Consider the following 17,082-nt stretch of genomic DNA (forward strand, 5'->3'; position numbering starts at 1 on the left):
AGCTACCTCGCCGCTGTTGCCCGTAAACACCGCCGCCTCGCATTAAAGCAGCAGTCGCGACTTGTAAACACGTCCGGCCGGCGCCCCCGGGCTTCGTAAACAACGCAGGGAAACGCAACAGCGTTTCAGACGCGAAACGCATCGAACGGAAGAAAACTGCAATAGTTCACAAGGAACGCCAAGTCGCAACACGTCGACAAACCGACAACTTGAAACGGTTGAAATTTAAAAAAAAAAGGGGGGGGGGGGAGATTGTCTGTAAAGTCGGTTTACGGACGATAATTTTACTTGATAACGTAATAAGAAAACATTGATGAAAAATTGCATACTTTTTAATTTTCAAATATTATTTACAGTTTTTGCAAATTTAATTTAAAACTAATCACGAACAATTAGTTAAAAAGCCCACCTTAACCTGTTTGGTATTATAATAGAATATTTTCTCGCACGGTGGTTGGCCGGGTCTTGCACGCTCGACTCAGGCGGAACGTGACATTTTTTCGTGCGTGCAGCCGGCGTTCATCGATTTATAAGACGTTATCACGTCAAAAAAAATTCTTCATAGGTATTCTTTGAAAATGGCTAGTCTTTTCAAATAAAACTTCTTTGGGCGCGATGGGAGTAAAATTTCAAGGCCGAATTAAAATGCAAAAGTTTCTATTGCCAAAGAGATATAAAAACATAACTTACGAGTCAAGGTTTGAATCGTCAAAGAACTTTCAATTCTTTCGAGTATTGTTAGTATTTCAGTCATACACATGCAGTTGGAACCAGCCATCTCCCCACGAAAGAAAAAATTGGTTGTCTGTAAAGTCGGTTTACGGACAATAGTTTAACGTGACAACGTCATAAAAAACATTGATGAAATGATTGCATAATTTTATGAATAAAATCGAGTCATTTTTATTTTAATAATAAAAGAATAAATACTTGAAATTATACTAGTAATCAGATTTTTAAAATGCAAGAATAATTAAGCTTTATTGTCGAAATTGTTGTTGTAATAAGCAGTGGAAACCATATTAACTTCACTTCAATTTATAAACAGTCGACGAAACAGTACACGTGTAGATGACTTGTAATTAGTTTTAAAAAACTGGCGTTTAGCTATAAAGTTTAAATATAATTATGAACAAGTTTTCATATAAATAAACTGTAATCAAATATCTATCATCAATTATTAAAAACACGAGAGGTGTGCCAAGAGTGTCACTTGTTACGAAACTAAACCCAACACCAAAGGCGTGACAGCTGGTTTTCCATAAGATATGTTTCATAAACTGACCAAGGGACATCAGAACTGGGTCCTCACTGGCATCCTTCGAGATATTACGCTGGCAGAGTTCGCAAAGAAAAAAAAAACTCCCGCAACAAAAATAGACAACTCGGAGTCACAGCGTCTCTTGGCGACCGCACGGACTAATAATAGTTGGAACGAGCAGGGACTGGACTGTCTCACGCACCAACTTGGTTACTTCACGTCTCGTCATTACTAACAGTCAAGAGATCACCCTTTCAAAATAAATAATTTATCGGTTTTACTGGCGTTGAATTTCATACAACACACCTTTCCTTACACTTAACCACATTTCTGCTATTACATAATACATTAAAACTTATATATATAACATACACATAATTGATAATAAAAAAAGTCATAATATAGGAAACAATTAAGCTCTAACTAAACGTTCAAAGACAAGAGGTAACCATTACAATATTGAAACAAAAAGATAATTTACAGGTGACCAAAATCATGCTGGAATATAATAAACGGTGTCATTAGTTTTTTGGGTTACAAATTCTCTCCCCAAATATTTACTGGGCGTTATTTTCAAAGATAAAAATAAACCACGTAACTGATCATAAAAATGAAAACATTTATGATTTTCTACTGCTATTACAGAATGTTTATAAAATTTGAGGAGAAACTTGACATGTGAGAGGGTTATTGTGATACATTTTTGAGAATTACCCTTAAATAAAATTAATAATGAGAGAAAATAAAGCACACAGATGGCGTGTGAGTCCGGACCTAAGGAAAAGCGTCCAAAACTTCAGAAACCGCAAACTATCTTGAAAGATGCATCTCGCATAGCCTTAAGATGTATTTGATAATCGTGCAAAAAAAAATGATGGTTGTGGTGAACAAGTTAAATAGTTCCCTTGTAAAACCTAACATTAAAAAATACAGTAAACACCTCTGAGCCTGGTAAATTCCGGGAACTTTCAGGCCGACAAGACAACTGACCAGCGCCGAAAGACATAGGGGAGACCGGGGCAAGTTGACGATGTTAAGCTTTGAAATGGCCTTTAACAGATAAATAAGCATATATAATATCTAATTTGGTACCAATACGAAGTACATGCTCATTTCTACCTAAATATGTAAAAAGGTTGTATTACTTTGCGTAGTTCCGAAGTTATTGACAAGAAACCAATTAGTTAGCACATTCGTCATCTTGCCCCAGGAGTGGGGTAAGTTGACGAACCTATTGGGGTAAGATGACGAAACCAAAATATATATATTTATGGACAAAGTAAACAATAGTTTTATAGATATCCTACACTAAACAACGTGCAGGATGTAAAGAAGATATATTGTAACATATTTGAACGACTTTGATATAATTCCTTGACTTCATAATTGGAAAAGTTTTCGTGCCACCACTCAGAACATGTGGAACACTGAATCCAGTCTTCATTTGGAGGTTCCACGTAAACTTCTTCACATGCAGGGCAATAAACTCTATTTAGGCTTTATGGTTTTGCAACAGAATGATCAGAGCTTTGTTTTTCAGTTTTCTTAGTTTTTCTTTCATTTTTCTTCTCTTCATTCTGCTTCTTCTATCCATCTCTTCGTAACTCCAACGCCTCCTTTCCGTTTTCCGCTTATAATATGCCTAGGCATCTACAAAAAAATCAAACAAAATTGTTACGACTATTAACACAGGAACTATTTATAATATTTTATAATTTCATTATTATTTTTATTTTAATTAAATGTTCGTCATATCTGTACATCATTGGTTTAAATAACACATATAATACAAAATAATGCTCACACTGTCATTACCTATGGCAAGTTGACGATTGCAGGGGCAAGATGACGAATTCGTCATCTTGCCCCCGTCAACTTGCCCCAGCAGCCGTATTTTTGCTTTACCAAAATCACGAACAACATTAACAAATTTTCTTCAACAATCTATACACTAAAATACTCCCAAAAGTCAGCATTTCATTTTACATATATAAACATTTAAAACAAATGGACTCTTTTCTCGTAATAGCTTAACATACGTACCTTCAATATTACAACAATGGCTCACGAAACAGACTGCCTCTCAAAACTGCCACATTCAAACTGACTGGAAAATTCCGCTGCACCTGCCTAGTAGGTGCAGATGGTGACACACAAGGTCACAGGTGCGCCAACCGTCTATCTGTGTTTCTGGATTAGTTACATACGATTCGTCATCTTACCCCGTTCGCCAACTTACCCCGGTCTCCCCTACCTGGCACTCCAAGTGCGCTACTGGTTCGTACTCACACCTGGAACTCTCACTCAGAGGGTTTCTGGTCACCAGAAGCCACACCAGGGAAACCTAAGCCTCAAGGCGAGGCTGAACCACTGCTACCACGAGATCTGTTTTATTTACTTTTTCCCCACATGCTGTACGGTAGGTCATCTGTCGCGCACGTGATAAATAATTCTGTGTCATCCGTGTATTGACAAATTAGGTACTTTAAAGCTGTGTATGAAGATAAATATATTTTAATAATTATCCTTGCGTAACTACAACGGTTATATATTTTATAGTTGTCAAATTTTTTATATTAATTAAAAACTAATTTTGGCCAATTGAGAATGTTTATTTTGATTCCATGTAGCTGTTACAGCAACGGATATAATTATTTTTTTATAAAATATTGTTTATAATGTAGTTGGTACTTAATAATTTGGTTACTGCCGCCTTGTAAACTTGTTACAGAACTATTTTGCGCGTCATTTCCAGCTGGTTTTCTTCTGTTCATCTAGAAGTACTGCCGCTAAGCCAAGGTAAGGCCAACTCACAATCTAAACGCGTTACTTTTTCTGTAAATGGAAATGAATTTAATCTCGTAAAATCACAGATATTTGTAAATTTGTACATTTACATAAACAAAATAATTTTCACAGTAATACTGTGTTCAGATTCTTTCTCGGGAAATTATGCTTTGAGTTGTCCCAGCACCTACAATAGGTACAGTTATTTGTAAACCACTCCCTGAATAGTTTTTCAATATTAACTGTGAACATGATAAGCATACCTAATAAAAAAATGAAGTCCAGTTGTTAAATATTTAGATTATCTTGTCCGAGGTTTAAAAAATTTAAGTTTGTATAAAACATCAATCGAAATATATAATTGTGAGCCTATTTTCGTAAGCACAACAAGAAATATTCAGTTTGGTTTCCAAAAACCACATTTCTTTTACGCAAAAATAACATTAGCAATGTTTTGTTAAAATTTACAATATTTTTTATAGTGTTTGTCACAAACTATTTCCTGGCAAAAACTTTTCAAAGGAATCTTTTGTAAAAGAAGAAAACAAATATCTGCGTAGGCCGTAAATGCAGAAGCCGGTATACGCCAGCGACCGAAGAGGTTCCCGCCTCCCAGTGCCCAGTTCCCCGGAGCTACACCAGGGGAGGGTACCCGTGTCAGGACTTGTCGCTAGCTGGACACCGGCACCTCCAGGCTGGACGTCGAACCAGAGGAGTTGGGGGGGGGGGGGGGTACAGCACAGCCCGGCCAGGACCAGACCTCACCTAAGCTCGTCCAGCGACTCATATGCCTCTGGGCGCGGGGGTTGGTCTCCGCTTCACGCCAGAGCGGGGCAGGTCGGGCATATCCCGGGCCCTGCCGGCACCTCCCTCATCGCCATCACCGCCGCGCACTGCACTCGTCGACGCAAACACCTCACACACACACGCCTTCTGCAGACACCCTCTCAGTCTCACCTACTCGAGCATCAGCGCTCGCTCGGCCGCTGACCGCACTGCCACCGGGTACACGAGCACCGGCGGGCCACCGCGCGGTCTGCCGTCACCTCCGCGCATGGTCGCGTCTACCGGGCGCCCCGTCGACCGCGCACTCGGGTAGCGAAGCTCGGAGCGGGTCCGCACCTAGAGGCCGACTGACCCAGCCGAGCCCCCTCTCAGGGCGAGGGGCGCGGGGGGGCCGGTGGTCCATCCACGACTATAAATACCCTCGCGGCAGAACCGCCCGCGACTCCCCTGACTGACACCACTCGCCCCGCTGGGGTGCTTCAGGTCGCAAGTTCATCTGCTTCTGCTGTGCAGGCACTGGACTTGTTTCATTACGTGATAACGTCGATGAACGCCGGCTGCACGCACGAAAAAAAAATTTGTCACGTTCCGCCCGAGCCGAGCGTGCAAGAACCGGCCGACCGCCCGTGCGAGGAAAATCTTCTGTAATATCAAACAGGTTAAAGGCGGGCTTTTTTAAACTAATTGTTCGTGATTATATTTAAACATATTATTTACATTTAAATTTGCAAAAACTGTAAATAATATTTTTAAATAAAAAAGTATGCAATTTTTCATCAGTGTTTTCTTATGACGTTATCACGTGAAATTATCGTCCGTAAACCGACTTTACAGACAACCCCTTGATTTACTCTATGCATAATTAAATGTTATCATTTGAATAATAGGTATATTTTGACTCACAGTAGGTTCATTTTCTACGTATATTCAGCCGAGTAATACATAGAACTTCAATTTCATAGTACCTCTTACAAGTATTTTTTTTTGATAAAAATTCGAAAGAACAAAATTATCCGCGAGTCATAATTTCCCAGCGTACAGTTCACTCCCGGCGGACCATCTAGTCGAGCTCTAAGATGAGCTGTCAGTAGAGGAGACCTGAAGACCTAGTAACAGCTGCATGTGTGTCATAGGCCCAGCGCAGTCCATGCCGCCTTTACTTTCATGGTTGTTGTATCACATCAAGATGACTTATCATGATCTGGCAGTAAAATTCTTTTGTTGATCGCCGAGTATTGTGCACATTAAACAACTGATAGTGGGATTTATTTCTATTAACATCAGTCAATCTTCTGGGCACATGATTTTAAAATCTCATTAGTTTTAGATGGTTACATAACCTGTAAAGGGTTACCACTACCACCCCCTTTGTCCTTCTGCAGAAACACCCAGCCGTGAAAACCCTGGTGCGCCATGGCTTCGTTACCTGGACTCACCGTCCTTGGACACGAGTGTCAAACAATTTTTAACAACCAACAAAGAGATAATAAAGAATGTTTTACTTATCCCGGTATCGCAAGAAGATGGATGTCTTCCAAAGAGCTGGGATCAATGGGAGCGTGTACAGAGCTGTCGCCGCGAGGTCTGTGTTCAGTAGCCGTAGCCGGTGAGTGTCGCAGCGCTCCGATTGGCCGCGCGCCAGGAGTGGCGTGTGATTGGCCGCGCGCCCGGAGTGGCGTGTGATTGGCCGCGCGCCCGGAGTGGCGTGTGATTGGCGCACATCGCCGGCACGCTACACGCAACCCCCTCGCTGCCACGGACTGTACAGTCTCGCTTCTAATGCGTAGAGACCGGAAAAATTCGCGAGTTCTTTTCGCGATAGGCTAAAATATAAATCGTTATACCTTAGTGCTGCCTCTGCTATTGGCTCACATCTCACCTGGATGACTCTGGACCAATGAGAAACACCCAACCAAAGCTTTATCGAATCACAGGCTGCTTCGCTGGCTCAGAATTATTGCGTAATGACGCAACCCCAGGCGAACCATTGCTGGCCGTCTTACAGGGCTATCATCATCGCCATAGTGAGCCTCGTGGGTTGTCCCCACTCGGCTCACTTAGAGTTCCAGGCCGCGGTTTGCCGCCCACTACCTCTATGGATCATTTTGAGTCTGTACATTGTTGATGGGGGTATATAATTTGTCTCTTTTGTCCAGTGTGTTGTTGTGGTAATGGCTGGAACATCTCACAAGACAGCAGCCAATGAGTGGATGGTATTTGACCGAGTGTACGTAGAACTATGGAGTTCATCCTACAGGTCATTGAACCCGCAAATTTTTCCGGTCCCTACTAATGCGTGATTGATTGATACCTGCATGACACGGCCCAGGGTTTTCCCTGTGTCTATGCACGTTTTACCTGGGTCACCTTAGTTACCTTTAGGCTAAGGCAACCAAAGGGGTGCTAGCCATGGCGCCCATCGCAACCATGACTGGCCAATAAACCCCAATAAGCACTTAGGCTAGGAAAAAATCTGCTGGATGGTGATTTATCGCAGGGAAACCTGACCATCTGTTAAGTTTCAATAGAGCTCTGTAAATGTCCTTACTGGCTATGTCTGGTGAAGAAGAATGCATGGTTCTTGGATGGGCCAATGAGAACGCAGAAATAGCATTACAGAACGCCCACGATTCGTCTAAAAAATATATCGACAAATATTTCTTCCGACAAAATAGTACTAAAATGCTACAGTATTTTGTAGAAATCATTTTATATAATTTTTTTTTGAAAATTTATCACAATCACTACACGCCTATCAGAGTCTTCAACATAAATATACCATCTGTGTCTGTCCTGTTGGCTGTGCAAAATTACTAGTGCAACATTATGCCTGATTGGCCAATCAATGCTCACCCCGGTAGAATCCTCCACTAGGGCTGTGGGGTGTGTTAATGTAACGATATGAGCTTTCAAACATTGCGAATGAGATGTGGCGATTAAAAAATAGTGTGCTATATGGTGTATCTCTATAATAGATACACCAAATATGTAAGATGCCGATATTAGACGGTAAAGATATTTACGAAATATCGCCATAAATTTGGAAATTACTACATAGTATTGTTGTGGCTTCCATGTATTACACCGACATTGAAATGGGCTTATCCCACTGAACTATCCGCAAATACATTAGAAACCAGCCAATGACTACTTCAAGATTTATGAGCCTCCGATCTGCCTTTTTTTTTATTTTGCACCGTTCCTACAGATGGCAGAAGATATGTGCAGTATTGCCATCGTACTTGGAGTTGCTTTGCTTCTGGGTTTTTGCCGTGTCGAAGGTGGTATCTTCGCCTGGCACGCGGCCACAACCCAGAAGCAAAACAACTTAAGAAAACGTCTGCGATGGCATGCGATCTTTGTTAACATTGTATTTGTTTAAAATTTACGAAAGCAACAGTATGATAGTGAAAAAAAAAATACTTTCTTTTCTCTTAATAAAATGGTGAAAATATACCAAAATTCCTAAAGTGCTTCAAATTCCACTGAATTAGCGACAACATTTGATCTTCAGATAAAATACACTCTTGGCTAATAAAATTAATTCGTTGTAGTGTCGCTCCATCCCACCAGGTAGCGCGTCGCTCGCCCGCCCGTGTCGACAGCACGTAGCTGTGGGGTGCTGGTTGCTAGAGCGGCGCTGATTGGTGGACTGTGTCCCGCCTCGCCGCAGCAGAGCGCGGCTGCAGTTGGCGGTCTCGCTTCACTGGGACAGGCTGGGACGAGCGCCATCACGCATTTGAACTGCATTTTCATTGAAAAACGGGTCGTTTGAAGGACAAGGAACCAACAAAGTTGATGTAACCCAACAAATTCGCGGATCCGGACAGACATGTAGAGGAATCTAGCAGCCAGCCAATGAACTAAATACACTAACTTCACAATTTACAGTTGCGGTGTCCAGCATGGAACCGGAAGATAATTGGATGCTGCAGGTTATCTACTTGTTTATGGTCGTATAAGGTAGCAGTAACCATACTTCATTTCCAGCAAACAGAATCATATGTACGTAAGCACACAACACATTCTTAAGCATAGTCCACAGAAGGTCAGTGTGTTGTAGGCAGTAGCGGATCCAAGGGGGGGGGGGGGCACCAGGGGCAAGTGCCCCCCCCCCCCGCCCCGAAAAACCAGTTTGCTATATTAATAATGCCGACAAAAATGATTGTTTCTGAAACCAATAAAATATTTTAATATAATTAATGAATTTCTTGTAGAATCATAAAATCTGGTGGTTGGATGTTATGTGTAGTGTGAGTAGATTAAATACAAATTTAGTAATTTTAAGATATATTTTCTCTGGCTATTCTGAAATCCTAGAGTGAACCTCTGGATCCGCCACTGGTTGTAGGAGCAGGCGAAATTCCCCACCCGGCTCATTGCTGCTCCTACGTCAACAGTCTGGTAGGACCAGGAGTGGGAAGGAGGACTGTCCAGCGGCTGACCGGCTGGCTTCACTTCCACGGGGAGTGCCCCCGGGGCCCGGCCGACGTGAGGGGCTTGTAGACTCACCTGGGACAGGCAGTGTCCACCGCATCCTCGGCCTCCGCGCGAGACAGGTTCGGACAGGCCTCAGGGGCGCATCACTCCTGCGGACACACGGGGCAGCGCCGGTCACTGGCCGACCTCCTGGTCGCTGCTCTCTGCTGGGCTCTCCTCTGCTTGTGGCTGAGTCGTGCTGTTCTCTCTCCTGGCTGTAAGGGGTCATATCCTGGCTGTAAGAGGCCATGTCCTGGCTGTAAGAGGTCATATCCTGGCTGTAAGAGGTCATGTCCTAGCTGTAAGACTTGACTTTCAAAACAAAATTTATTGACACACTAAAATCTCAGAGAATAGTATAATTTAAATCTCTAAAGTTATAAATTTAAGTAAAGATTTTGCATTAGAAAAAAAAATATTTTTATACTTTGTTCTAAGTAAACTGTTTTATAATTTAACTAAAACAATGTTACTTAATACATGAAACATACAAGTCCAGTTTGAGGTATGTAGGGTCACCTAACAGTTAAAACAACCTTTATAAAACAATCTCTGTGTTACCTTGTGTAGTTAAGTTGCTGTAATTGTCTCATCATTAGAGACCGGAAAAATTCGCGGATTCAATGACCTCCAGGATAGCCTCCATTATCCTCTGCATTTCTCAAGTAAACACACGTGTTCATTGGGTACTAAATTGTGAGGCGTCTCCACTGGGTAGCTTGTGATTCGACGCTTCTTTGGTCGATAGTCTCTCATTGGCCCAGAGAGCTCCAGTTAAACTGCGAGCCAATAGCAGAACCAGCAGAATTGTACACATGTTTGAATTTCAGCCTATCGCGAAATGAAACCGCGAATTTTTCCGGTCCCTACTCATCATGTGTTCGCATGTTAGGTGTTGAACCGCAGAAAGAAGGGGTCGGGACGCCTGGCTACGAGCTTCCAGGCGCCAGATACGGCTTGGTTGTGAGCGGACGAAAACGTTAATTACATGATTATTTTTAAATCATGTTCTTAACGTCATTACGAAATTTTTGTTTGTAAAAAGTCGATCACACAAATAATTACTTCCATATAACACACCTATGTGCTTATTCCGTAATGAATAGTCATGGTTGAAATACATGATTAGTTTGACTTACTCTTAATATCATGACGTATCATAACTTGGATGACAAAAATCACAATTTCCATCAATATTCAGATTTTAAGAATCTTCTTTAAAGAACCATCATTAATCTGTTGGAATTTTGTTTCAATCTCTGTGTTCTCATTTGGCCCTCCGCTCAAGTGGACGACCATAGAGAATACACGCGTGTACATCGCAGCACAAGTTAGAGGTACTGTAAACTCCCTATTATCCGCGGGCGGATAATCCGTGGTGCGGATTATCCGCGCATGTTTACGCTAAAATACAGCACACATGTAAATCTGTATTTTATTACAAGTGAGCAAATTGGAACTCTACTGACGAGTGTATTGCGTGCAGTATACAGTAAAACGCCACAGGCCTTCTCGGAACTCACGCAGTGTCTAATGAAGTCTCTGAGTACGTACAGTACTGTATCCTTGTTACGAAGCAAGTACCGAGCACTTTTATGTTTACATTACTGAAATGTATTTTATGTTAATTATTCAGTATTTTAGCATCATTTAAATTTTTTTTACTGTTAATTGTATCTTTTACTGTACATAATTTTTTAGATTTTTTAATTTGGAACTAATGTTTCCTTTTTTTTTGCCCATTTTCGGCTCTTTTGCGGATCATCCGCGATTTTCACTATCCGCGGTGGCCCTGCCACTTGATTTCGCGGATAATCGGGAGTGTACTGTACTTCCTCAGGGGGGGGGGGGGCGGAACTGCGCGAGACAGCTGACCACGCAGAGTGACCTCCTGGAGGTCTCACACCTCGACTGCCTCGAGTCCTGACCCCCGGAGACTGGGGCCTATCTGCGCCATCTCCACCACTTGCCGCCGGAACAGCGGCTCGAGTCCAGGAATAATCCCCCCACGTCCGCCGCCGTAACAGCCGCTCTGATTGGCGGAGCTTCCTGGCCGGGCGGGCCTCACTCGCCTCCGGTCGAGACCCGGGGAACACGGGAGCCAATTAACATCCGAGACGAGCGCATGGCCGGAGGCCGTACATCTGCCTCGAGGTTCGCCCCGCAGCCGTTTACTGGCTGCTTTTGGAATACATTACAACTCCTGGTAATAACTCAGGTAATGCCATGTGCACGGTACAGGTAGCTAGCTGGAACCAAACACGTGGGCTGTCTGTGCACGAGGAATGTCTGTTCTAGGTTAATAATGCACAGCTGGTGACGATGACGAAGCTTCACGCATGTCGCGATTACATGCCAGAAGCTGTATGTATTGGAATGTGGCATCTTTCTGGTCGTATTAGTCCGATTCACGCAATTGTTTTTCGTTTTTTGTTGGTAAAGTCTGTCTGAAAAGTATCTGTACATTGCAAGCCATATAGGATTTTTTTTTGTTGTCAGCTGTCAAAAAGTTTAAAATGTGTTTTGGTACCATCGGCGATTTGTTATTTTTTTATTTGTTTAAGAAAATGGATCAGAGAATTCGTATAAAATGTTGGTATAAGAATGGAGTTAAGTGTAACATGTTTTTTTTCTAAATGTTAACTATTGTTTCTGCACAGGAACACTCAGTTTCAGACGAGAACTCAGCCAGTGTGAGAAGCAAACAAGTGCGGCTACCTGCAGAACGCCGGCATATCTACTTCACATTTTCACATACTCGCCATTCAGCTCCGAGCACTTTCCGCAACACTGCACCAGTTTCTTTAACTCCTCTGCATGGAAGTTCGTCGCCTGGGTGTGGAACGGACGCCTCGGTCATAGGCTTCATGGACTACGAATACGCAATGCGTGTGGCCTAGGTACAGGCGCTCAGTGAACATCTCCGGAAAGCGTTTAAGCAATCTCCGTACTCGAGTGGAAAAACGATGTATACCGTTTTTGTTTGTTTTGGGGACGATAAGTGGCGTCATTTTGGTTGATTTAATGAAACGTAGGTTGAGCAATTACAGCAAAAATTACAAACTTACCACTGTCAACTGTCAACTGGTTTAATTTCCAGGCGGAGAACATATATGCAGAGGAGTTAAAGAAACTGATGCGGCTTTACGAAAAGTGTTTGGAATCGAATGGAGATTATGTGGAGCAGATATGTAGTAAACTAAAATGTACAAATAAAAAACTTTTTTCTCGTGAGTTAATTATTTATTTTTTAATGACCAAACGGAGCTTAAATTCCTAACAGCCTTCGTATCTACCTCGGTCTACCTTCGCGCCTGCCCTCACGGCCTGAAGTAGGTCTGGCCGAGGCATCGGTACCACCTCCACGCCGCACGGTGCGCATCGTGCAGGTGACGGAACGCGACTCACGCGCATCGATCCTCGCTCGGGTGTCGCGACACTGCAGTATACCTCCCCCCACCATCCCCCTCACCACGTGCTCGACAGCATGACGTCACCGAGCGCCGGTCACGTGACCAGGCGCCCTCGTGGCTGGCGGGGTCGACAACCCGCAGGCTGGACTGGACGGCGCTCGCTCCGTGGACACTCGAGTGCACGCACGTCTCCAGTCTCCAGTCGCCTGTCACCAGTCGCCAGTCGCCAGTCGCCGGTCGCCGGTCGCCAGTCTCCAGTCGCCTGTCGCCTGTCGCCTGTCGCCAGTCGCCGGTCGCCGGTCGCCAGTCGCCAGTCTCCAGTCGCCTGTCACCAGTCGCCAGTCGCCTGTCACCAGTCGCCAGTCGCCAGTCGCCTGTCGCCTGTCACCAGTCTCCAGTCGCCTGTCGCCTGTCGCCTGTCGCCTGTCTCCAGTCTCCAGTCGCCTGTCGCCAGTCGCCAGTCGCCAGTCGCCAGTCACCAGTCGCCAGTCACCAGTCTCCAGTCGCCAGTCGCCAGTCTCCGGTCGCCGGTCGCCAGTCTCCAGTCGCCAGTCGCCAGTCGCCTGTCACCAGTCGCCAGTCGCCAGTCGCCGGTCGCCGGTCGCCAGTCTCCAGTCGCCTGTCGCCTGTCGCCAGTCGCCAGTCGCCGGTCGCCGGTCGCCAGTCGCCAGTCTCCAGTCGCCTGTCGCCAGTCTCCAGTCGCCAGTCGCCGGTCGCCAGTCTCCAGTCGCCAGTCGCCAGTCTCCAGTCGCCAGTCGCCAGTCGCCAGTCGCCGGTCGCCAGTCGCCAGTCGCCAGTCACCAGTCGCAAGTCTCCAGTCGCCAGTCGCCTGTCGCCTGTCGCCTGTCGCCAGTCGCCGGTCGCCGGTCGCCAGTCGCCAGTCTCCAGTCGCCTGTCGCCAGTCTCCAGTCGCCAGTCGCCGGTCGCCAGTCTCCAGTCGCCAGTCGCCAGTCGCCAGTCGCCAGTCGCCAGTCGCCGGTCGCCGGTCGCCAGTCGCCTGTCGCCAGTCGCCTGTCGCCAGTCTCCAGTCGCCTGTCGCCAGTCTCCAGTCGCCAGTCGCCAGTTGCCAGTCGCCTGTCGCCAGTCTCCAGTCGCCTGTCGCCAGTCGCCAGTCACCAGTCGCCAGTCGCCAGTCTCCAGTCGCAAGTCTCCAGTCGCCAGTCGCCAGTCGCCAGTCGCCGGTCGCCGGTCGCCAGTCGCCTGTCGCCAGTCGCCTGTCGCCAGTCGCCAGTCTCCAGTCGCCAGTCGCCAGTCGCCAGTCGCCTGTCGCCAGTCGCCAGTCTCCAGTCGCCTGTCGCCAGTCTCCAGTCTCCAGTCGCCTGTCGCCAGTCTCCAGTCGCCAGTCGCCAGTTGCCAGTCGCCTGTCGCCAGTCTCCAGTCGCCTGTCGCCAGTCGCCAGTCACCAGTCGCCAGTCGCCAGTCTCCAGTCGCCAGTCTCCAGTCGCCTGTCGCCTGTCGCCAGTCTCCAGTCGCCAGTCGCCAGTCTCCAGTCGCCTGTCGCCTGTCGCCAGTCGCCAGTCTCCAGTCGCCAGTCGCCAGTCGCCAGTCGCCAGTCTCCAGTCGCCTGTCGCCAGTCGCCAGTCTCCAGTCGCCAGTCGCCAGTCTCCAGTCGCCAGTCGCCAGTCGCCAGTCGCCAGTCACCAGTCGCCAGTCACCAGTCTCCAGTCGCCAGTCGCCAGTCGCCTGTCGCCAGTCGCCAGTCTCCAGTCGCCAGTCGCCAGTCTCCAGTCGCCTGTCGCCAGTCGCCAGTCTCCAGTCGCCAGTCGCCAGTCGCCAGTCGCCTGTCGCCAGTCGCCAGTCTCCAGTCGCCTGTCGCCAGTCTCCAGTCTCCAGTCGCCTGTCGCCAGTCTCCAGTCGCCAGTCGCCAGTTGCCAGTCGCCTGTCGCCAGTCTCCAGTCGCCTGTCGCCAGTCGCCAGTCACCAGTCGCCAGTCGCCAGTCTCCAGTCGCCAGTCGCCTGTCGCCTGTCACCAGTCTCCAGTCGCCTGTCGCCAGTCTCCAGTCTCCAGTCGCCTGTCGCCAGTCTCCAGTCGCCAGTCGCCAGTCGCCAGTCTCCAGTCGCCAGTCGCCAGTCACCAGTCTCCAGTCGCCTGTCGCCAGTCGCCAGTCACCAGTCTCCAGTCGCCTGTCGCCTGTCGCCTGTCGCCTGTCTCCAGTCTCCAGTCGCCTGTCGCCAGTCGCCAGTCGCCAGTCGCCAGTCACCAGTCGCCAGTCACCAGTCTCCAGTCGCCAGTCGCCAGTCTCCGGTCGCCGGTCGCCGGTCGCCAGTCTCCAGTCTCCAGTCGCCTGTCACCAGTCGCCAGTCGCCAGTCGCCGGTCGCCGGTCGCCAGTCTCCAGTCGCCTGTTGCCTGTCGCCAGTCGCCAGTCGCCGGTCGCCGGTCGCCAGTCGCCAGTCTCCAGTCGCCTGTCGCCAGTCTCCAGTCGCCAGTCGCCGGTCGCCAGTCTCCAGTCGCCAGTCGCCAGTCTCCAGTCGCCTGTCGCCAGTCGCCAGTCACCAGTCGCCAGTCGCCAGTCTCCAGTCGCCAGTCTCCAGTCGCCTGTCGCCTGTCGCCAGTCTCCAGTCGCCAGTCGCCAGTCTCCAGTCGCCTGTCGCCTGTCGCCAGTCGCCAGTCTCCAGTCGCCAGTCGCCAGTCGCCAGTCGCCAGTCGCCAGTCGCCAGTCACCAGTCGCCAGTCACCAGTCTCCAGTCGCCAGTCGCCAGTCGCCTGTCGCCAGTCGCCAGTCTCCAGTCGCCAGTCGCCAGTCTCCAGTCGCCAGTCGCCAGTCACCAGTCGCCAGTCACCAGTCTCCAGTCGCCAGTCGCCAGTCGCCAGTCACCAGTCTCCAGTCGCCTGTCGCCAGTCGCCAGTCTCCAGTCGCCAGTCGCCAGTCGCCAGTCGCCTGTCGCCAGTCGCCAGTCTCCAGTCGCCTGTCGCCAGTCTCCAGTCTCCAGTCGCCTGTCGCCAGTCTCCAGTCGCCAGTCGCCAGTTGCCAGTCGCCTGTCGCCAGTCTCCAGTCGCCTGTCGCCAGTCGCCAGTCACCAGTCGCCAGTCGCCAGTCTCCAGTCGCCAGTCGCCTGTCGCCTGTCGCCAGTCTCCAGTCGCCTGTCGCCAGTCTCCAGTCTCCAGTCGCCTGTCGCCAGTCTCCAGTCGCCAGTCGCCAGTCGCCAGTCTCCAGTCGCCAGTCGCCAGTCGCCAGTCGCCAGTCTCCAGTCGCCAGTAGCCAGTCGCCACACGGGCATTGCACCTCAGGCTGGACTCCACTTGCCCGTGTCAGGAGGAAATCTGTCTCACCGTGACTTCGGTCGATCCAGGTCTTGATTTCCGGGATCAGGCGAGCTGTCCATCTGCCCTTGTCGCAGGTCTTCCATCTGTCTTCACATTCTTTCAGCGTTTCCGCCTTCACAATAATTACGGGGAAATTGGAGAGGAGGGTTTTTTAGTGAGTGGAAATCCCACACTACCGACCAATATGTATCAAAGCGGTGTCTTTGAAAGATTTTCCCTCCTCTATAATAATAAAAAAATTGCCTGTGTACGAGGAAGCCTTTTAGAGAGCGGGTTGTTGTAACTGGCTCAGGATTTTCGAAGACGTGTCAACTTAACCGCGGTCCAACCATCACCATTAAGCAGACGTATAAGTATTTAAAGCCTATTTTGTTGCCCAATGTCTCCACAAAATATTATTGGCTTTAAAGATATGCACCGAGAGAGGTTATCTTTGCTACATACTTTTTTTCTGACTGACTGCTAATGAAATCTATTTATTTACCATTTAAATTGAACAAATAAAATGTTTGGAATAGGAACTGGTATGTGATATCGATATGATGTGTTGTCGGGAAAGGTTAAGGTTTGGTTGGTTTTGAGGTTGGTGAAAGAAGGGGGGAAGGGGGGAAGGCAAGATGAGTTCTGGCCCCGGGTGGAAACTAGTGTAGTTACGTCTCTGACGGCTAACAAAGCATTTTCGTGGACTTATAAAGTGTTCCACTGTTATAAGTACTTCAGTTTAGTTGACGGCTGGTGCTCGGTGAACGACAGTCTTCAACCTGGCGTGTCGCGGCCGCATCGAGCAGCGCACAGACTGACGCGTCGCTTCCGCGAATCACATCCCCGTCGTCAGCTTCCACAAGGAAAACAAAACTGGGAAGAAGAACAACCGATGACAATCACTGATTCGCTCCCGCTAGTCTTTCCGCCGACCGGCTTCGAGTACAGATTGTTCTCTCTCTCTCTCTCTCTCTTTCTCTCTCTTCCACCACACACTGTGTGTCCAACTAAGCTAACAGTATGTCACCCGCGAGATTATCCCAGATTTGTGAATTTCACCGAAAATTTTCTTAAAAAGGGGAGTTGTCTGTAAAGTCGGTTTACGGAC

The 17,082-nt window shown here is 47.6% G+C and overlaps 1 protein-coding gene across 1 annotated transcript in view; it reads right to left on the reverse strand.

The window, feature by feature from the left end:
- The window catches only part of LOC134534335 (protein quiver-like), a 58,252-nt gene that overhangs the window by 30,071 nt on the left and 11,099 nt on the right, over positions 1 to 17,082 (reverse strand). The window contains exon 2 of the mRNA XM_063372731.1: positions 9,347 to 9,423. Within this exon, the coding sequence (XP_063228801.1) occupies positions 9,347 to 9,371 (25 nt within the window). The 5' untranslated portion in view covers positions 9,372 to 9,423. The remainder of the gene's footprint in view (positions 1 to 9,346; positions 9,424 to 17,082) is intronic.

Source organism: Bacillus rossius, chromosome 7 (genome assembly GCF_032445375.1).
Source record: "Bacillus rossius redtenbacheri isolate Brsri chromosome 7, Brsri_v3, whole genome shotgun sequence".
Taxonomy (NCBI): Eukaryota; Metazoa; Arthropoda; class Insecta; order Phasmatodea; family Bacillidae; genus Bacillus; species Bacillus rossius.